General features: G+C 36.6%; 1 protein-coding gene across 10 annotated transcripts in view; it reads left to right on the plus strand.

The window, feature by feature from the left end:
- The window catches only part of HERC1 (HECT and RLD domain containing E3 ubiquitin protein ligase family member 1), a 234,589-nt gene that overhangs the window by 192,165 nt on the left and 19,740 nt on the right, over positions 1-22,684 (plus strand). For all 10 annotated transcript variants that reach the window (XM_050966953.1, XM_050966944.1, XM_050966945.1 and 7 more), the window contains exons 59-76: positions 454-555; positions 4,042-4,215; positions 7,215-7,508; positions 9,016-9,081; positions 9,165-9,290; positions 10,055-10,193; positions 10,702-10,883; positions 14,036-14,191; positions 14,818-14,940; positions 15,643-15,745; positions 16,605-16,774; positions 18,218-18,356; positions 18,668-18,837; positions 19,271-19,440; positions 19,930-20,095; positions 20,666-20,742; positions 21,551-21,803; positions 22,071-22,223. In XM_050966953.1, the coding sequence (XP_050822910.1) occupies positions 454-555; positions 4,042-4,215; positions 7,215-7,508; positions 9,016-9,081; positions 9,165-9,290; positions 10,055-10,193; positions 10,702-10,883; positions 14,036-14,191; positions 14,818-14,940; positions 15,643-15,745; positions 16,605-16,774; positions 18,218-18,356; positions 18,668-18,837; positions 19,271-19,440; positions 19,930-20,095; positions 20,666-20,742; positions 21,551-21,803; positions 22,071-22,223 (2,763 nt within the window). The remainder of the gene's footprint in view (positions 1-453; positions 556-4,041; positions 4,216-7,214; positions 7,509-9,015; positions 9,082-9,164; positions 9,291-10,054; positions 10,194-10,701; positions 10,884-14,035; positions 14,192-14,817; positions 14,941-15,642; positions 15,746-16,604; positions 16,775-18,217; positions 18,357-18,667; positions 18,838-19,270; positions 19,441-19,929; positions 20,096-20,665; positions 20,743-21,550; positions 21,804-22,070; positions 22,224-22,684) is intronic.

Genomic DNA, 22,684 nt, shown 5'->3' on the forward strand with positions numbered 1-22,684 from the left:
GATAAATATTTTATAAAATTTAGAGGAAGCGTAGTCGAGAATAATGAATACAAGATTTGGGAAAAAATACCTGAATTCTAATCCTGGCTCTGCAACTGATTAATTATGTGCCTGGTTAAGTCATTTATGGCCTCAGGTCCTTAGCCAGGTTATGCTTTTGTTTTTCCTCTCTGAAAAAAGGGAGTAATACTTGCCTTCTTCACAGGCTGTTGAGACTGTGTAAAACACTTTGAAGATGTTATATCAGTGCTAATTTTAACTTTTAATAATATATTTTGGAAAATGCATATGCCTTTCCGACTATTGTGTAGGAATGTTAGTTCAAGGGATTTAAAATACTTTAAACAATCATTAATTGAAATGTTTGGGGGGTGTTTACAGTACTACAGGATGATAAATTCACATGTTTAAATAACTAAATATGTGTATTGATTAAAAGATTTCTGATTTTAGGATGGCTCTGTATTACAAAGTGTTGTGATCGGTTCTGGAGCTATTCAGACTGCAGTATGGATCCCTGATGTTGGAGTAGCTGCTTGCTCGAATAGATCAAAGGTATTATTGTATATTAAAATGCTGTTCTTTTGAGTTAAATTTGTGAGTAGTAAGGAAAGGTTCTTATTACAAAAAGAAGCCCATTTACCCAAACCTTTCTTTCTAACAAACTGCTAGCATATTTCTCTCCTTGTTCTGCTTAGTCCATGTTATCCACACACATTTACTGTCAGTTAAAGGAGCTTGAGTAATGAAAATTCTGCTGTACATAGTTTGTCTATTTACATGCAGAATACACTGTTTTGACTCTCAGCTGCCCTCTTATCTTTAAAAAAGAGTTTAAAAACTTAGTTTAGTTTTCAGACTTTGTGTATGAGAGAGAGAAATGGGGAATTCATTTAAAAAATATGCACCCAGGTGACTGCTTTGCTTTGTCATTTTGAAATTTATTGTGTGTGAGAAATGTCACCCCTCTTTATGGGAGAGATGTGAAATGTGTCTGTCTTAGAAGAAATATCTGCTTCAGAAGGTTAAAATAGTCTCTGTGTTCAGATTGAAAATGTAGAATTTAACATTGTACAGTACCTTTCTTCACTGTCCTATTGCAAATAGAACTGGGTGATTTTTTTTCTTTTTGGCCTATCATGAAATTAGAAAAATGCATTTTTCAGTTAGCCAAAACTATTTGTGAATTTGACATGAATTTGCCAAATAGTTTTTATCTAAAAGGCACCAGTCACAAAATGAGGAGGTAGTGGTTCCTCCCTTTTGATCTTTTGCCCAGTGGTTAGAACACTCACCTGGGATGTGGGAGATCTGAAGTAAATTCCCCCCTCTGGCTAATGTGGATTTGAACTAGGGTCTTCCACATTGCAGGAGAGTGCCCTACCCACTGGACTATGAGATGATATGGTGGTGGGGGCTCTCTCTCTTGTTGAAGTTGTTCCACTATTTATAAATAATTAAATAGTAATTGTAACAGGAACATGAACTTGAGTCTTCCACTTCCCAAGTGAGTCCTCTAATCACCAGTCTATAGAGTCATTCTTTCTTGCTCTCTCTGGCCTAATGACTAATTACTTATGCAAAATAGAACAGCTTCAAAGGAGAGACTGAGAAAGATCCACCCCAGAATATTTTAGAGACCAGGGCTTAGCTCTAGTGAACATCTATCCATCAGTCAAAGATACATCTTCATCATGGGACCTATACCTAGTCCTTACACAGTTTATGAAGATTTCCTTTGAGCATCTGAATAAATGTTCATGGTTTTACCTGTTAATCTAAACAACATTTGTTATAGCCATAACATCTGCCAGAAGACTGAGTAAACAAACTTCAGGCCATGATGGCTGATCCCACTTCTCATTATTTTCTACAAGGACAAAGTGACTTTTCCCCCCAACCTGTAATTCTTATTCTAAGTGGTAACCGATTTCCATCTCATCCAATCAGTTAATCTGCCAGTATTCTTTCCTAGATCCTATGCTCATTGAGGCAAAGCAAAGATTCACACACTAGATGCTAAAAGGGCTTTAGCTTTCTATCTAAATATAACTAAAGAGTTTAGAAAGTTACCAGATATTTTTTCTTATGCACAAAATAGTAAAGGACAGGCATTTACTTCACAAAGACTATCTAAGTGGCTTAGACAATGCATTGAAGAGAGCTGCAAATTAGTCTCTATCCTTGTCCCAGTAGGGATTAGATCCCATTCCACAAGGGCAAAGGCAACCTCTGACCACGTCTACACTACAGCATAAAATCGAAATTACTAAAACCGGTTTTATAAAACCGATATTATAAAATCGATTTTATGCGTCCACACTAGGGCACATTAATTCGGTGGTGTGCGTCCATGGTCCTAGGCTACCATCGATTTCCGGAGCGGTGCACTCTGAGTAGCTACATTAAAGGAATGAGACCAATAACTTCGATTTCCGTCCACACTAGCCCTAAATCAATATAGTAATATCGATTTTAGGGTTACTCCTCTCGTTGGGGAGGAGTACAGAAATCGATTTTAAGACCCCTTAAAATCAATTTAAAGTGCCTTGTAGTGTGGACGGGTACAGAGTTAAATCGATTTAAAGCTGTTTAAATCGATTTAACTGTGTAGTGTGGACCAGGCCTTAGTGGCATACTGCTTTAGGCATATTCCCATTGCAGAAATTTGCAGAGCTGCTACATGGAGCTTTATTCTTACATTAACAAAACATTATGTATCTTGGTCAGATGCTCAGTTTGGTACAGTGGTACTTCAGTCACTGTTTAAATAGAAAACCACATCCCACCTTCCTTGGAAGACAGTTCTGTTTATCAAATTATCGAACGTGCTGAAGTGATTTGAAGAAGAAATGAAAGTTACTCACCTGTAAGTGGTACTGCTGAGTAACCTTCATTTTTCATTGGCTTATAATTTTACTAAATTTTAACCATTTGGGCTGAAATTTTATATGCTGGGTGTTTTTATATACTACTAGATACACCCTCTCAGTCTGACAGTGAACTGTTGAAACTACTTTCAGTATAGTATTTCATCCAGTTGTGCACCCGCTTCATACTAATTTCACCTAGACCACATTTCCCTAGTTTGCATATGAAAATATCATGTGAGACAGAGTAAAAAACCTTACTAAAATCAATATATACTGCTTTCCCCCAGCCACGAGGCCCAGTAACCCTGTCAAAGAAGGAAATTAGTTTGGTTTGGCATGATTTGTTCTTGATGTATTTTTCCCTAGCCTTGTTTTTGGAAAATGGCTGAACCATTTTGGTTGAAATTTTTTTTAAAAATTGAGCTTGAGGATGACACCTCAAACATCTAAAGTTTAGCAAAGTTATAAGAAACTGAAAATGGTTTTATAATGAGAAATATCAGCCAACCTCAATAATTATAGGTGCTACCAGCCCATTTTATAATGCTGTCTAAGAAGAATCATTTTAAGTGTTATATAAATACAGAGATGATAAAGGTACACCTCTACCCCAATAAACGCTGTCCTCGGGAGCCAAAAAATCTCATCACCTTATAGGTGAGACCGCGTTATATCGGGTTTGGTCCGGTATAGCATACCGGCAAGAGCCGATACGCCGTGCCGGACTGGACTGGCTTCCCCAAGGGTGATTTAAAGGACCCGGTGCTCCAGCCGCTGCAGAGAGCCCCGGTCCCTTTAAATCACTGCCGAAGCTCTGGCAGCGGGGCTCGGGCGATGATTTAAAGGGCCTGGGGCTCCACACGTATTTGGATATAACGTGGTATAAAGCAGCGGGGCTCAGGTGGTGCTTTAAAGGTCCGGGGCTCCCCGCTGCTTTACTGCGTTATGTCCGAATTTGTGTTATATCAGGTCACATTCTATCAGGGTAGAGGTGTACATAATTTTTCTTTCCACTCAGCATTGTTATGTACTCACACTGATACTTTTAGGTGTTGAGCAGTGGGACGAAGACAATTAGTGAGAGTAGTCAGATTGATCTGAATAAGCATGTTTCCTGTGTTTAATTTCTGGTATATAAAATGTATCTGGTGATTGTATTGTTGAACAGGATGTGTTGGTGGTGAATTGCACATCAGAGTGGATATCTTCCAATCATGTCCTTGCAACATGTAGGACTGCACTGAAACAGCAGGGAGTTTTCGGATTAAATATGGCCCCTTGCATGAGGGCTTTCTTGGAACGTTTGCCAGTAATGCTTCAGGAACAGTATGCCTATGAAAAGGTAAGAATAGTTGAATGCAGAATGTCAAATACTGACATATGTAACATGAGATGTCTGTCTTGAATTACAACTGTCTTAAACTTTTGACAGTCAATCCAAGAAACCTTTGTTGAGGTTCAATCCCACTTTGGACATCAGATTTACAGTTACTCTTTTGAGTACTCTAGCAGAACTACAGTTTCCTGATGTCAGGCTGTTTCTGATCTTTCTCTTATTTTGTCACCAACTGCAAGATCCTGGTCTCTTGTGGCCTTATGTAGGTGTTTTGGCTATCCTAGAAGTTTCTGCTTTGTTAACTCACTTTGACCTCACCGCTACACACGCACTGATGTATTGCTTTAACTGCAGCACTCAGATAAAGCAGCCTCAAACCGCTCCCTCCCCGCCCCCGGTCCCTTAAAACCAACCAACCAACCAACCAAAAAAAAACCCAGGAAGTTAGGCTTTTTTCTCCCTTGTTTGTTTTAATTTCTGTGGTATCCACATGTATTTTCAAAATGGTTGTTTTGAGGCCTAATTTGAATGATCTTAAACGTGGTGTTAAACTTGTCCCCATTACTTTGCATCCTCCTCCAGAATAAGAAATGATAAGGCTAGGAGATTGTTCTCATGTCTTAGAAAACAATTCGTTGCATATATATATAATGTTTCCTGTGTGCAAAATCCACTCAGAATCTCATTCTTTTAGCTTCTTTGTGACTGTAAGGACTGGTATACAAATAATCTTCACAAAATCTCTTGCAGGGCCTTGCTATGAATTATAGCCAGTGTTTCCTTTTTAATACAGGAACATACAGATTTCTCTGGAAGTGTTTATTCAGATCCTCAGTTCTGGTGCTGGTATTAATATCTGCATCTCTTCACTGGAATTAACATATGGTCCTAATGCAAATAATGTGATTTTGCCTACTGAACTACTCCATTAGTACTTTCCATGCTCTTACTTACTCTCTCTCAAATTTATTCAGTTGTATAGCTGAAGTTAATTCACAGAAATCGCTGTGTGCCTTAACACTACTGAGCAGTCAATAGAATGTCCTAAAGAATTTCAGAAATTACAAAAATTGTGAACTAACCTTCCTGAATTGGGGACTGATATACCAAGAAGGATATAGGATCCTGTGTATACTTCTCAGAAAACCAGTTATGAGGAAAGAAAGTATATCTACTCAAACAAATAGAAGAGAGAGACACTATTCTGCTCCGTCTCTTTAAAAATAAGAAACCAACTGCCTTAACTAAAAACCAAAGATTCTGATCCTGTTGCTGTTGCCAGTCCTGTATCATGTCCCTCCCATCAGTGTGAATATATATGATGGGGGCAGTGCAGATAGAATTTATTGTTACACACTGAAATCTAGATCCATTCTACCCATGACATCTGTTGTTGACACAAAACAATGTCTGGATTGTTATTAAATTATGAGACTAATTGGTTACTGGATTCAGGCTATTTTGATTTCCTGAACTGCAACCAGACATTATCCTACAAGACATCCATCACTTACTTTAATCGCCTTTTCTCTGGCTTGATTCTAATATAGTTCTTAACAACGGCTAACTGAGACACTCTATCTTTAGAACATGTGGACTTTGAAAAAAACATATTTGATTAGATGTCTGAATCATATTTATGAAGTCCTTTTTCTGTCTACTGCAGAATCTCTGCGAGAATAGTTATAGGAAACTCTGCAAAACTTATCTGACTTTTTTTATCACTTAGTCACCTTTTGTAATGACCTTTAATAACAAAACCTCTTTGCAGATTTCCATACAAACTAGGATGCTGCTCTTCTTTTAGCAGTAAGCAATTTGGAGTAAGGATGTAAAAACAATAACCGTGTAACCAATTAAAATTCTATCAGTTACACAGTTAAACGTTTAACCGGGGAGTTAGTGGTGCAGGGGGGTGCTGAAGCACCCCCACATTTTGATGGGGCCCCACTGCCATATCCACCCCCGGGGCTCTGCTTAGGTAGAGTTTAATAGTTAACAGAAACTGATAAGCATCAAGCTTATCTGTTAACCAGTTAATCTTTTAAATCCCTAATTTGGAGTCCAAGGTACATTTTTTCCATTTAGACCTATCCAGTTCTCTCTAGCTGGGTACATTACAGCACTCCATGCAGCGGGCAGCTAAGTCTGCTACATATCCTTTTCCTGAACACATCTCCAAATTTTGTCCACTCATTTGAGGCCTTTAAGCCTAGGAGCACAGAGATATGTCACAAGTACTTTATTTTGCTGGTACTCTGATACGTTTCCTCATCTGTTTATGGCTACAGCATGCGTCACCATCAGTAGATTTCTCAATCACTGTTCATCATGTGTTGTAATGCCATAGTAACCTCTTTCCTTCAGGTTATTTTTGTTCAGGCATGTAATAATGCTCACTTCCCCACTTCTGCTTTTCATTCTTCAGAGCTTCCCAACCAAAGAGAAACAAAATCATGTCTGAAAGCTGCGTTTTGTGTCTTCCTTAACATGCAAAAGAAAATGAAGAGAAAATTATTGTATGCTTTTCAGAGAATTATTTAAACTGTTTATAAATGACATCAAATTATTGTAAATTTGCTGTTTAGGTTAAAGAATTATTCCAGTATGTATTGTATTCTACTTAAAAAGAAGAAAGGGGGGAAAAGAAAGAAAGAAAAACCAAATTAAAAAAAAAAACCAAATTTTGTTTTATACTGTAATATATTGAGTGATACGCCTTGTTTAAAAAATGATAATTTTTGATAATATGCTGAAGTGCATTTGCTAGTGAAATCATGTTAATATGTTTCATTCAGTATTTGAAGCAGTAATACTGCAGAGTGAAGTCTGGTACTTTGACAAATGGTCTCGGCTCATTGTGAGGGAAATTAATGAAAATTATTGGAAAGGGTTTTTTCTGGGAAAATGTTTTCTACAGAAAGAGCTTTGAAGAATTACTGTTTCTGAAGTGATGAAAGCATGCCTCTAGCTTCATATGTTGACCTTCCATTTTTTCCCTCCAGCCCCATGTGGTCTGTGGAGATCAGCTTGTTCATAGCCCTTATATGCAGTGCCTGGCTTCACTTGCTGTGGGGCTTCACCTCGATCAGCTTTTGTGCAATCCACCAATACCGCCTCATCACCAGAACTGCCTCCCTGATCCCTCAGCTTGGAATCCTACAGAGTGGGCCTGGTTAGAATGTTTTTCAACTACTATAAAAGCTGCTGAAGCTCTGACCAAAGGAGCACAGTTTCCAGAATCCTTTACTGTTCCAGATCTGGAGCCTGTGCCAGAGGATGAGCTTACACTTCTAATGGTAATATGCACTGCATTCTGCCAATTATTAAGTATATGTATAGAATGCTCTGTATTGTGCAGATAACATCTGTAATAATTAGCTGAAAAAATTGAAAAGCGTGTAAAGAGTAAATTGTTATGCTTTACTTAATGGAAATACCAAGAGAGTACAGAGGTTTTATTTTAGTTGATATAAAATGTGGCAATTGATGCCATATAAATGTTTGTAATAGAAGTAATAGTGTGAAAGTGGCATCTTCCTGTTTAGCAGATCTGCTCCCTCTGTGTATATTCAGAGTCCTATCTACTTGCTTTACTAACTACAGTAAGTTTTTGTTATATTGTCTTAGCCTGCAGAGTTGACACAGGAAGAAGTGAGCTGGACTAATTCCCATTTACAAATCAACAGAATTAACAAAGTTCCATTTGCAGACCCTCTATTGTTGTTACATAAATCAGTGAGAATTTGTCTTGACTATGACATTCCAAGGGAAGCTTGCTTGGCTGACAATTAATTCATTTTTTTTAACATGCAGACAGAGTAAATTCTATATGGAGTCATTGAAAGGCAATGGACCCTATTATGCCATCTTTAAAGTAGTTTTTCAGAGTAGTCCTACACTTCAGCTATATTGGCACTACCAAATGCCAATATAATGGGTTGTGATAGGTGAACCTAAAGTGGAAACTTTGTATTTATTGGATTTTATCTGTATAATTCTGTATAGTCTGTATAATTTTGCAAATAAATACTTTCACTTGTATTCTCCTAAAATTAAGGCTTCATGGGGAAAACATAACTATGGCTCTTCCTAGTTGCTTTCCTTGCTATATACCTATTGACCTCACATATACCATAGTCCTTTATTTTTAAATACTCACATAGGTTATCACAGTGATCAGGAAGGATTCCCTTCTGTGTACAAGAGCACTGTGGGGTTTTGCCTTTTTCTGAAGCATTGGGCATATGCCAGTGCAAGATGCATGCTATTAGACTTGGCAGGTTGTTGGTCCAAATCTGCATGGCAGATTTTATGTTTCTATACATCTCTTGAATCCATTGTCACATTTTCTTCTACTAGCCTATTTTAAGTGGCACACTTTGCTTGTTTTCCACTGCAACAGTTAAAAGCAACCCTTTTTACCATAAGTAGTTTTAGACACTCATGAGTCAGAATTTTTTCTTATGGTAACAATATTAAATGTTAGATTCCAATATTAAGAAAAATAGGTCTACGCCAAGCACAAAAATGATGCATTCAAGTTTACGTGAGTGATATTGACTATGAATTAATTTATAAAAAATAATTTGTACGTAAATTTTGCTTTAGTCACAGTTAAAACTATTTTACATTTATGTTCAAAAGCAGTTTGTTGTTCAGTAGTAGACCCATGTAACAGTTTTTCAGCTAGGAAAAGGCTTGCCACTTCCAAGTGACTATTTGAAGGGAAATCAAGATTATTAACTGAAAGAATAATGTACAAGTGGTGGGCTGACCCTAATATATCTGTTTTTAATCATTCAGGATAACAGTAAATGGATTAATGGTATGGATGAGCAGATTATGTCCTGGGCAACATCAAGGCCTGAGGTTAGTAAAATTGATTATTTTAAATTTAAAATACTAAAATTATCAATATAATGTCTCAAGTGCTCCTTTATGCTGTTTCATAGGATTGGCACCTTGGTGGCAAATGTGATGTGTATCTATGGGGAGCAGGGCGCCATGGGCAGCTAGCAGAAGCTGGTAGAAATGTCATGATACCGGTAGCAGCACCTTCATTCTCACAGGCTCAACAGGTAACAGTGTTAGGAGAGATTTACATTTTATTCTTCACACATTGCCTTATTTTCAGTTGTTAGTTACAAAATGTCTATCAATATCTCTTTTGGACTTGGTGCTAATTTTCCAAAAAACAAAAGAACCACAGAACGTGTAAGGTACTTTCCCCAGTTATAGAATTTTTATTAGGTTTGCTCTAGTTTTTGCCAAATTCACACGAAGAAACTGTTCAAAACTGGCAAAATCATTTCTTAGGGTTAGAGTGAGTACAATGTAAAAAAATATCTGCACGGTTTTGATATAATCCATATTGCAAGATTGCTTTCTGAAATAATGTGATGCTGGAATATAGAGTGAAATAATGACAGCCAAATTGCTTCAAGAAATACATTGAGAATCTCACTGAAGAACATGCTACCAGACCAAATAGTTTTGCAGAAAAAGGGAAAGTCTTTATATCTAGATCATGAAGAGAGCTCTTTGTGTGTGGTGCCATTTTTAGATCTCTAGGGGCCAGCTTCACGCAAAACACTGAATGAAAAAATTTTATTGTGATGTGATTACGTGGTAAAACCCCCTTAGTTTAATACATATTTTTCTGCTAAATTCAGAATAAGTTAAGTAACAGTGAAGTGATTAAACCAAGAAATATGTTGGTAGTTGTCCCAAACCTGTTGTTTTTAGCTTTGTAGTCTCAATTCAGGTTATGCATAAAGACATTTTGGTTCATTGTTTATGATGTAATTGCATTAAAAAAAAACTAATTTCTTTCTTTAACCAGGTTATTTGTGGTCAGAACTGCACTTTTGTCATTCAAGCTAATGGTACAGTTTTGGCTTGTGGAGAAGGGAGTTATGGCCGATTGGGACAAGGAAATTCTGATGACCTTCATGTGTTAACTGTTATTTCAGCACTTCAAGGTAGAATTGTCTTAATTTTTTTGAGTTGTTCTATTAGGAGGCAGAAGTTCGCATTTCAGAAACTAAAAGGACAATTGTCTAAGTCTTTACACAGATTTACTGAATAAAATAATTTACTCTTTTTAATAAAGATCTTATATTCATGTTAACCATATGTTGTTAGTCTCTTTTGATGCATTTATTCATGCTATACTTAATGTTTTTAAACTATTATTTATCATTTTAAGTAGGACTGAAAAAGGAAATACATTTGTGTAACTGAACACCTAAACAAACTTAATAGACTGTCACAGTAGAATTAGATAATTAGTAATAACATATTTGTTACTGCAGCAGTTCAAGCATAAGTTGTATCTTAAAGGAAAAGGAAGACTATATACAGATTTATATATACAGAGCTGATTCCATTCACAAGCTTGTAATTGTTATTATGGACTATTTTGTACAATGCAAAATAATTGTATTTATATTTCTAACTTACTCTGATTTTGTTTTTATTTTGTTAAAGGTTTTGTTGTAACACAGCTAGTGACCTCTTGTGGATCTGATGGACATTCCATGGCTTTGACAGAAAGTGGTGAGGTCTTTAGCTGGGGAGACGGAGATTATGGTAAACTGGGCCATGGGAACAGTGACAGACAGCGCAGACCCAGGCAAATAGAGGCCTTACAAGGAGAAGAAGTGGCACAGGTTCAAGAACAAATTTTTTATTCACCTATTAAATGCAGACATGATAGTTGCTGCTGGGAACATTAGCTAGGGTTCATTAATAAATGCAGGTGAGCAAACGGGTGGCTGACACAGGGACTGTGGGATGTGGAGCCTTTCTCTTCAATGTCACAAAATTGAATTCAGCATAGGTAAGTAATGAATAAAAGTCATCATCAGCTCATGGTTCTCTGACCATTGTGAAATGAGTCAGTGGTTTCAGTCAAGTTCCCAGCTAAGAGTGTCAACAGCACAAAACTCACCATTGCATTTCACGCTAATTGGCTTTCTTGTTTGAGCTGTTGATAGTCTCAGGAAGACTGAAAATCTGAAAGAGAATGGAAACTGAAATATCTTTTCAATACTGAGGTGCGTGTGTCAAAGTTTAGGTGGACTAGTAGAGTAGTGTTGGTGAAGCTTCCATTGCTACTGTATAAATCCATGTTATGTCCGCACCTGGAATACTGCGTGGAAAAAGTACAGAAAAGGGCTACCAAAATGATTAGGGATATGGAACAGCTTCCATGTAATGAAAAATGTAAAAGACTACTACTCTTCACCTTGGAAAAAAGATAACTGAGGGGGGGATATGATCATGGTCTATAAAATTATGAGAAAGTACATGGAAAAAGTGAATAGGGCAAGTTATTTACTCCTTCTCACAAGACCCAAGGGTCACCAATTACATTAATAGGCAGAAGGTTTAATACAAACAAAAGGAAGAACTGCATCACACAACACAGTCAACCTGTGAAACTCATTGCTGCGACTGTTGTGAAGGCCAAAAGTATAAAGGGGGTTGAAAAAGAATTAGCTAAATTCATAGAGTATAGGTCCATCAATGTCTGTAAGCCAAGACAGTCAGGGACGCAGTCCCATGCCCTGGGTGTCCATGAACCTGTTACCACTAGAATCTGGGCTAAACGACAAGGGATGAATCACTTTATAAATTGCCTTGTTCTGTTCACTCTCTCTGAAGAATCTGGCATTTACCACTCTTGTAAGACAGGATACTGTACTAGGTAGATCGTTGGTCTGATCCAGTGTGGCCATTCTTATGTCAAACTAGCCTTTTTCACTAGCTCTAAATTCGCTTAAATAGTGAAATACAGTACTGGTACTGACGTGTATTGTAACGCTGTATAAAAAAGTGCCTGTCTTTGGCTGTTGGTGTCTTTAACCAAAATTAAAACTATAATTAAATTAAAAACAGAGCCAGCAGCTAGTCTGCACCCACACACAAACAATAACAAATGTAATAAAATCAATCCCAATAATATTTTTATTGCCATACAAATATCAGCCCCTTTTGATGACCTTCACTCCTGAAAACCCTGGGTAGATAAGCAAGATTGCAGCATGCCCTGGGGGTCAAGAAAGTCAGGCTGTTTCAGACCAAGATGGGGAGTTGGTTCCAAAATTGAGAGCACTTTGTGGAGAATGCACTGGGGCAGCTCCCTCTTCTATACTAAGGAACTGCAGCCCAAGCATTTATACTGATGGCAACTGTGCAATATATCTATATTGGCTTGAATAGTTGACAGTACATAATTTTAATCTCAATTACCATTATATGTGCTATCATTTGGTTCAGTTTCAGTTTGAAGATGTCAGTAAATATGACTGACATACTATGTTGATTGTCGTAAGGCAACCACTGTATCTTCATGCTTAGCTGCATCTATGTTCAAATATTAGAACACTACAAATTTGTTTTTGTCTGCATTCTCCGTGAACAAATAGGACACCATTGATTTTTTTCATATACTTGCAATATAAAATAATTTTGTGCATCTATGTGCTAGTGACTGGCTAATGACTACTACTGCAGTTTTACATCACTAAAATAAGGACTGTTTTGCTGAAGATACCATTAGAAAAATACTGTCTTTTTAACATTATGCTTAGTTTTGGAAAAACTATAAATTTCCTGTAGTTAATATTGCACATTTTACAAATTTAAAATAAAAGTTTAAAACATTCTGCATTCAAACATGCTGTAATATGTAGGCAGTTATTATTAATTTTTAAGTCATTGATACTTATATGAGCAGGAATAATATTGTAAACGTAGGGGGAGGCATTTTACCTTTCGTAGTGTGGTTCATTAGAAAACTTCTCTATCTTTATATTTTTGGTGTAACCAGGGAATGAGCTGACTTATCAGACATAGTGTATCTGGTGATCTCATATTCTATGCACTGTATTGTGACATTATTTGAGAAACATGGGATAATGGAGTCTAAATTCTTTACTAAGAGAGAGAATTCTTTTCTTCTCTGTTGATATGGCCCTTCATTTTAAGTTTTTACTTATTTTCACTTAAAAAATTCTTGAGTTTTACAAAAGCTATTATTTGGTTTTTACTAGTTTTCATCCAAATTTTGGGCCACTGAAAATACTGATTATATTAAGAAAATCCAGTACATTACACTAGGTAAATCTGTGCTTTTTATCTGTCCCATCATCCAACAATATTTACCCAGAAAACTCTGAAGTTAATTTTTTCCTCCGATTTTTCACCCTTTTTAAAAAAAAAAAATTGTAACTAACACTGATAAATTCCTGGGAAATTTTAAAATAAAAACTGAAACAAAGGTCTTTGCTATAAATAATTCTTTTGAGACGAAGATGGGAAACCACAAACAGATGAAAAAGAAGACAGAGGTGGGGAATTTGCACAGTGTATAATTGACCTGGTAATGTAATACTGGAAAGTAAGGCAAATCATTTAGCATGCTTTTTTAAAGAATTCAGTATTCACAGAAATATGAATAAGAATCCCAGCTAGATGTGCTGGTACAAATTGAAACAAGTGAACTCAAACTCCTTCCTTTACTATGTAAACTGATTATTGAGAGGGTTGGGGGGGAGAACTCTTTTGTCTGTCTTTGGTTGTGATTTGATTCCCCATGTCATCCTGTATTCAGACTTTTTAATTGTTTTATAACATTGTTATTGAAATACAAGAAGAATGTAAAACAGTTAATTTATTCAGTTAGTCTAGTTTTTAATTATCCTCTTAAACTGTAAGGAATGACTAGGTCTGCATTCAGAAAGTTCTGTTCTCCTCTTTCTTGAATTGTATGATGCTAATATTCCATTTTAAAATTAATATTAATTCTGGCTTCTAGATGTCATGTGGCTTTAAACACTCAGCGGTGGTGACCGCAGATGGCAAACTGTTCACATTTGGAAATGGTGACTATGGTCGACTGGGTCTAGGAAACACTTCCAACAAGAAACTTCCTGAAAGAGTGACAGCACTGGAGGGTTATCAGATTGGACAGGCATGGTTTATCTACTTACATGCAATTATGTAACAAAATGTATTTTGTTAGTAACTGTTCTGTCTGAGGATGTTCAGTTGCTATATGATTTTTAGTAGTGTCAGTTTAAGAATTCTCTTTATAATTTTTGTTAATGGTTTTTACTGCCTCTGCATTTTTAATACACTCAGAACTCTCAAATATCTAACCATAATAATCTCTCATTATTTTTTTATTGAATAATCTGATCCTTTTGCTGCAATGATGTGTCTCAAATTTACAACATTTATAAACATTGAATTGTGAAAAAGAGAGTGATAAAATTAGCCTTTGTTGTTTTAGCCCTAACCACTACTGAATTAATGTTTAAAGAGCTTCAATGAGGATATATAATTTGAAAGCTGTTCTACAGTTTAGGTAAGGGAAGAACTGTCTAAAGAATGTTATTTGAGAGTGTTAATGTATAAACACTGCTGTATTCCATCAGTATAAAATTTTAAACAAAAGTTTTTAACATTTAACATTTTTTTCTAAATATTTAGAAAAGAGTTTCAGTTTTTTTTATTTTATTTTTCAGAATATGGCTTTTTATTTTTTGTATCAGTAAGTTGATGAAAAACTAATTAAAACTGTATTGCACTTACCAGGTGGCCTGTGGACTAAACCATACTGTAGTTATGTCCACAGATGGCTCAATGGTGTGGGCTTTTGGAGATGGAGATTATGGAAAACTTGGTCTGGGAAATTCCACAGCAAAATCCTCACCACAGGTTAGAATTCATACTGAAATGATCCTTTGAATAATTGTTTAGTGTCTGTAAATGTGTGTTTGCAAATTTTCAACTTCTTATTTTAATTTTTTATATGATGTAAATTTTCAAAAAGATACAAGTAATTTTAAGTGGGACATAGCTGCTTTTGAAAATTTTACTAAGGCAATATATTGACTAGTATAGTTACATAAATCACTAGCTAGTATTTTTACAAAACTGGTATCTGAGGGTTGGGTTTTCAAAGAAGCCTGTGGGAATTAAGCCCCCAGTTTACGTTGAAAATTCCTACCTGAGTGCTTAGCGTGCAAACAATTATCAATTGTTCTGTTAAACTGAGACTAATAATTGCCACAATGGTCTCTATAAACCCTAGCAATCACCCTTCCACAACTCTAGAAATAGTAGAAACCTGAAGGCTAGCTTGAAGGACAGAGGTTTTTACCTCAGTATAGAGATGCAGTCAGACTCATTTAATGTGGAATAATATGTTTAATATAATTAAATTTTACAAGAAATCAGTGTCTTTGTTTAATACATTCAAGTTTAATATAAGAACCACACTAAAGCTATAACATATAAATGGTCTGTCTGAAATTATAAACCACTTTTGGAGGGAAGGGGAAAATGGAGGAGTTTTTTGTCTACTTTCCATATGTATACTCATAGAACAGTATTTAGCTCTTTCTTTCTTATTCTCAGAAAGTAGATATTCTTTGTGGAATTGGAATAAAGAAAGTTGCCTGTGGAACGCAGTTTTCTGTTGCATTGACAAAAGACGGTCATGTATATACTTTTGGACAAGGTAAGTTGCCCATATAGAGGGATATCTATATTGTAGGCTTTTGTACATTTAAAGATATATCGAAGCCAATAATGTTTTAGATAATTGACCCCAGCATATGATACTCGTCCAACCATACAGTACATAAGCGGTCATTTATAGGCTTGGCAATTATTACTCTATAATTCCAACCACTGTAGCATAACCACTAATATAATCATTAAAAGTAAAAAGGAAGAATATTAGATATAAAATATATGAAATCACAATACAGTGTTACTCTACAGATTGTGCTTGAGCCTCATGCAAATGTGACCTTCTGAAGCAAATTACTTTTTGACGCATTCTTAAAGTCCAAATTAATAGTTGTGTATTTATTTTTCAAGGAAGACAAACTTAATATAAACACTAACCTCATTTACCTGTAACCTTACAGATTTTTTTCCTGAATCTCGATTAAATTTGATATGAACAGAGGTAATAGATGGTACCAATGTTCAATTACTGTCATTAACCATGGACTTACAGAGGTTGTGTAGAAATCTGTAGAACTGAGACTCCAAGTGAAATTAGTTGAATGTTTTTTTCATTTACCTCTTTGTGGACATCAACCCTAATCACAAAATCACTGTACAGTCTAGCACCAAAAGGTGTGATTGGTGAATCAGGCTTAAAACACAAATAGCAGAAACTTCAGATCAGTACTGAGGGATACTGACAAAGCTTTTCAGGGAAATAAGTGCCCACTAGATCTGTCTCTAGCCAATGCCATTAGTGTCCACTTACATGAATACTGTCTCTCTCTCCCCATAATAAAATTAACCCTTAGAAAGGATTGTGGTGTATATGTACTACATGAGAATTTTTTGTGCAATTTTAGATCGACTGATTGGCTTGCCTGAGGGCCGAGCTCGAAATCACAACAGACCACAGCAAGTTCCAGTGCTGTCAGGAATCTTCATTGAAGATATAGCTGTAGGAGCAGAGCATACACTAGCTTTATCATCATCTGGTGATGTGTATGCCTGGGGTAGCAACTCAGAAGGGCAGGTGTGTACAATATCATGTTTATTTCAGGTGTTCATGAGAATAAGTATAGCTTCCTAGATGCACTTGGAATCTTTTAATGAAGAGTAAGTAAAGAAAAATATGATGCAGTATTGGCACTTTTCCACTCTCCCTCAAATTAAAAATGTTATAATAGAGATTATTGAAAACATGGTGAAAATGTCACAAATTTTTTGAAACTTTTTTACTAATTTCTCAAAATTTCATCTAATTTTTTTAAACAAAAAACTTTTACAACGCATTTGAAACTTGAAAACAAACTGTAAAAATGTAATCAATTTTTTTTCCATTTGGAAAAATCTAAATTCCAACAAAAAATGTCAAATTTGAACATTTTGACCAGCTGTAGTTATTATCAGCAAGTCTTCATGTTCTGTTGCAATAGTTATTGGCCTGTTTTGGTCCATGACACAAAAAATGTCCCATGACCCAATGGTACCTGTCAAACCATTGCAGATTCCTGGATTGTTGGATTTGGGTTGTGGGATGGCATTTTGACCATTTTGTGGGTTGCAGATTTAAGCAGAAGGCTCGAAGTGTGTGAAACTAGTGTTCCGAGGGTAGTGGAGGGATTGGTACATCAGCATTTTTGGGGTGAGCAGGCTATTTTGAATTAATCCCTAAAGGAAAAACCTTGGACTTTACTCTGCCATAAAAATACAATACTTTCACTACAGAGAAACATTTGTTTGGTTTAAAAAAATAGATAGTCTGGATTCTAAAAGACTGTTAGTTTTATATGTCCTCCACTGCAATGTCAATGATGTATAACTTTTATATAATTATTTATATCTTTCGGTTTTAGAATATGAAATTCAAATGGGATTTAGCAGGAAAAACTAATTCATGTAATAAATGTTTTTCTTTTACAGAGGATACATTTTAAAAGCCTATTGTGGGAGTTTATATATTAGAACAAAAAAAAAACCCAACTTTAAATGGCAAACACAGAAATAATAACACACTAATAATAATCATTATTAAACAGTCATTATGAGCCATGGAGTCACAAAATATATATATTTTTTATTCTGCAAAACACTAGGTACAAAGTTGGTTCAAATCATAAACCATTAGTCAGTCTAAAAGTTATCAGATTGTAGGTCACAATTATGTGGAATAGCTTATGCATTTTGTATTTAAATGTCATTTTATTCATTAAATGTGATTTAGCTGATGTAGGCAGCTATTTTCTTTAATCATAGGTGTAATATATTAGAGGAATATGCTAATAAATGCTATATCATGTTCTCTAGTAAAAGTTTTCTCTCCCAGCGTATGCTGAGAGTGACATCTTACCAGTTTTCATCTCCTATTCCTTTTGAACTTCTGCTTAGAGAATTTTGCAAATAATAAAGCTAATTTTCGGTCCTGTTAATAGAACTTCATGATGCATCCTTTTTTAAATCTGTCGTAAATTGCTAGCTTGGACTGGGCCATACCAACCATGTCAGAGAACCAACCTTAATAACTGTCCTACAAGGAAAGAATATTCGACAGATCTCAGCAGGACGTTGTCACAGTGCTGCCTGGACTGCCCCACCCGTCCCACCGAGAGCTCCAGGTGAAGAATAGATGATTGCTTGTACTATAATTTTGTTCAGCTTTTATGAGCTTTTAGTGCATGTCACTGTACGCAGTATAATACAGCAAGAACCTATTAAAATTTGTATGCAATGTTGTTATAGCTGTGTCAGTCCCAGGATATTATTAGAGAGACAAGGTTGGTGAGGTAATATCTTTTATTGTCTATTAAAATTTGTTTCACTCTAGGCCCAAAGTTACTTCCACTGTAGCCCACAGAAATTTTGCCATTAGCTTAAAGAGGAGCAAGATCAGGCACTTTATGAAATAATTTCTTGTTTTCTATGGTAGGTGTGTCAGTGCCTTTACAGCTTGGTTTACCTGATGCCATTCCACCACAGTATGGGGCACTGAAGGAAGTGAGCATTCATACAGTGAGAGCGAGACTCAGACTGCTGTACCATTTTTCAGACCTCATGTACTCTTCGTGGAGATTACTTAATCTCAGCCCCAATAACCAGGTAAAACATTATTTTGAAATGAGTTAACAAATGTATGTTTGTGCCTTGTCACCAAAGTGTACTCCCACAAAATCCAATTCTGGTAATAGTGCTCTCTTGTCTTTGTGTCTGTAGAATAAAAACTTCATTAAATCAATCTCTCCCCAAAATAGTTTAATTAAATTCTGATTTATGTGACTCTTGACATTTCAGTATCTTAATGTCATAAAGCCATTAGCATACCATCTATAATTGATGAGAAACATTTTGTAAGATTCTGGTAAGACTAAAATCCCTTTTTATGTAGTTCTTTTTGTATATTTTCATCAATTTCTGAACTATTATGAGGAAAGATCAGGAAGTATTTAATTATGGAGATTCTTATTTCAGAAATATTGGAATTAATATGAATAAACTAAAGCATTTTATGTTTATGCATGCTGCTGTATTACAGAACAGCACATCTCATTACAATGCTGGAACATGGGGAATAGTCCAAGGACAACTAAGACCATTATTGGCACCAAGAGTCTACACACTTCCCATGGTACGCTCCATTGGAAAAACCATGGTTCAGGGGAAAAACTACGGGCCTCAAATTACTGTAAAAAGAATATCAACCAGGTCAGTATTGGCTCCTTTGTGTTTGTGAAAGATTTGATGTCAAGCCCTAAGTCAACCCACCCAGTGGGTTAATACATGGTATGGGGATGTAATTTCTAAAGCATGCTAATATATTGTGCATTCAGGGCCAGCTGTAGGCACCAGCATCCCAAGCATGTGCTCGGGGTGGTACTCTGGATTTTTTTTTTTTTTTTTGCTTGAGGTGGCAAAAAACCTGGAGCCGACCGTGTGTGCATTAATTCGTCTATGTAGACCCTGCTATAATGTACCAAACGCGCTCTCTCATGCGCTTTCCATTAAAGTGCACTTTGGGGCCTCTGGTGCCCACCACGAAGGCTCTATTTGGACCAGTTAACACACAACATTTTAGCATGCTTTGGAAATCACCCCTGTAATGCACGTTACACTACTCTGTAGACAAGCCTTTAGAGTTTACAAAAGTGATCTTTCTGTGAATTACATTTGCTGTCACTTTCTTTTTCATTGAAGAGGTCGGAAATGTAAGCCTATTTTTGTACAAATAGCAAGACAAGTGGTAAAGCTGAATGCTTCAGATCTTCGCCTACCTTCCCGTGCCTGGAAGGTGAAATTGGTTGGAGAAGGGGCTGATGACGCTGGGGGGGTGTTTGATGACACTATTACAGAAATGTGCCAGGTATGACAAATATTTTAAATATCTCAAAGCATGCAATTTTTTTTCAATTCCTATGATCGCTTCCTGTTGTGCAGCACTTTGGCCCAAATCTTCTCATCTGATTCCCAGCCTGTGTACTAGTGTGTGCACTGGGTGCCTGCATGAAGGAAAGAAATCTTTCTCCTTGGCCGTGTCTTCGAGTGGCCGCAGTTCTCAGGCTACACTAGGGCCACTGTGCATCTTCCACAACGTGGGAGGAGGACAGCAGGTCTTACATACCATGTTAACTCTTGATGATGGTGCCATTAAATGCTGTTACTATAGTATGTACATGGCTATTCTGTGCTAGCCTCAGAAATGCAGCAAAATCAATTTAAATAAAATACCATCACAAATCAGACACAGATTTCTGGTTCTTAGATTATTCTGTTACTTTCTTCCAGTTTTATCATGGTAAAAATATATACCGCGTGCTGATTTCCTAAAAAAAAAAAAAAAATTCAAAATGCTTCTTCCAGCAAAATTATCATTAAGATAATACAATGTGCTGAACTATAATGTTTAAGAAGTACTTTTCTTTTTATTTTTAAGGAACTTGAAACTGGTGTGGTAGACCTGCTTATTCCTTCTCCAAATGCTACTGCTGAAGTAGGCTACAATAGGGATAGGTAAGTTGGATGGCATTTCATCTTATTACATCTTATTAGCTGACAAAATAGAAGAAAAAATTTCCTGTAACAGCTATTTTGACAAATGTTAAGGCTTCTTGATTGCTTCATCCTGGGCAATCTTCTTTCTCACCCTTGTAGTGTAGGGGTTATTTCAAGGTGAGGGAGGGGCAAGGCCAGAGCATGATGCACCTGCAGATAATGGTTGCCAAGGGGCAGCTCTAGCAGCTAGGTTTGCTGGAGAATAAATTAAAGCAACACTGAAGGTGCTCTAGCTCAGTGGCTCTCAACCAGGGGTCCAGGTTTCAGGATCCTCGAAGCAGGGCCAGCGTTAGTCACATGGGGCTGAAGGCTGTGGCCCTGATCCCTACCACTCTGGGGCCAAAGCCAAAGCCTGAGCAACTTAGCTTTTCAGGGGCCCCTGTGGCATGGGGCTGCAGGCAGTTGCCCTTCTTGCTACCCCCTAACACCAGCCTGGGCTTTTATATGCAGAAACCAGTTGTTGTGGCACAGGTGGGCCACAGAGTTCTTATATTATGCAGGGGGGCCTCAGAAAGAAAAAGATTGAGCATCCCTGATCTAGCTTGTGGCTGGAGCCAGTTGGCTCTGGTAACTTCTGGATTTGGGAAGAGAGGGCAGAAAGATAACATCAATCTACCTATTCTCCCCTTCTCCAGATTTGCTGAATACTGCTTTGGTAAACTTGGGGATCTTGCCCTGCATATAGCTGTCTTTTAACTTGTAGCCATATAAAGAAGTGAGAGGTTGATTTTATTGAAGCCTTTACATTGTTTCTGTTTTCTTTTAGGTTTCTTTTTAACTCTTCAGCCTGTTTAGATGAACATCTGATGCAGTTTAAGTTCTTAGGCATTCTGATGGGCGTGGCGATTCGTACCAAGAAGCCTTTAGATCTTCATTTGGCCCCAATGGTTTGGAAGCAACTTTGTTGTATCCCACTTACTTTGGAAGATTTAGAGGAGGTGGACTTGCTGTATGTGCAGACCCTCAACAGCATTCTTCACATTGAAGACAGTGGGATTACTGAAGAGAATTTCCATGAGGTAAAATATGGAAATATGCTTCCTCCCTCTCCCCCACAAATATTCTGAATCCAGTTGTTTTAGTAGACTGACCTTAACTACAATGCACTAATTTAAAAAAAAATTGAGGTAGCATTTATACTTTAAGGTAACAGACACCTCATAACTGCCTCAGATGGATATAATCTGATATTCATAGTTATTACTAAGTGATTTATGGTAATTTGTAATTCAATACTTTACCCAAATATTTTATCCTGTACAATACTTTTTCTTTTCTGTTAATAGATGATTCCTCTAGATTCCTTTGTCGGACAAAGTGCTGATGGTAAAATGGTTCCCATAATTCCTGGTGGGAACAGTATCCCACTTACCTTTTCAAACAGGAAAGAATATGTGGAGAGGGCAATTGAGTACAGACTTCATGAAATTGACCGTCAGGTGAGAATCTCACTGAACTCTACCTATTTTGTTAACTGGATGGTGACGATTAGAATATGCCAAAAATAACAAAGATTTTGGTTTACACGTTTATTGGATTTTTCCTCTCTGTTTTTTCAAATAATTTGTGAATCGTTTTTAAATTAAATCTGATTCACAGCTCAGTTGTTACCCAGCTGTCTAGAATGTTAAGAGAGAAGAGTACTGAAAAACTGAGGACTTGCTTTATATTCATCAGCATTGCCCCACTGAGATCATTAAACTGACTGGGAAACAAAACGGGATTCACACAGAAAGCTGAGCACCTTTAACCCTGCATTTACAGCAGCCATAATCTGGTACATGTCATTGGGAAGCAATTATATTTGTTTCAGAGTAGCAGCCATGTTAGTCTGTAGCCGCAAAAATAACAGGAGTACTTGTGGCACCTTAGAGACTAACAAATTTATTTGAGCATAAGC

This window comes from Gopherus flavomarginatus, chromosome 9 (genome assembly GCF_025201925.1).
Source record: "Gopherus flavomarginatus isolate rGopFla2 chromosome 9, rGopFla2.mat.asm, whole genome shotgun sequence".
NCBI classification, from domain to species: Eukaryota; Metazoa; Chordata; order Testudines; family Testudinidae; genus Gopherus; species Gopherus flavomarginatus.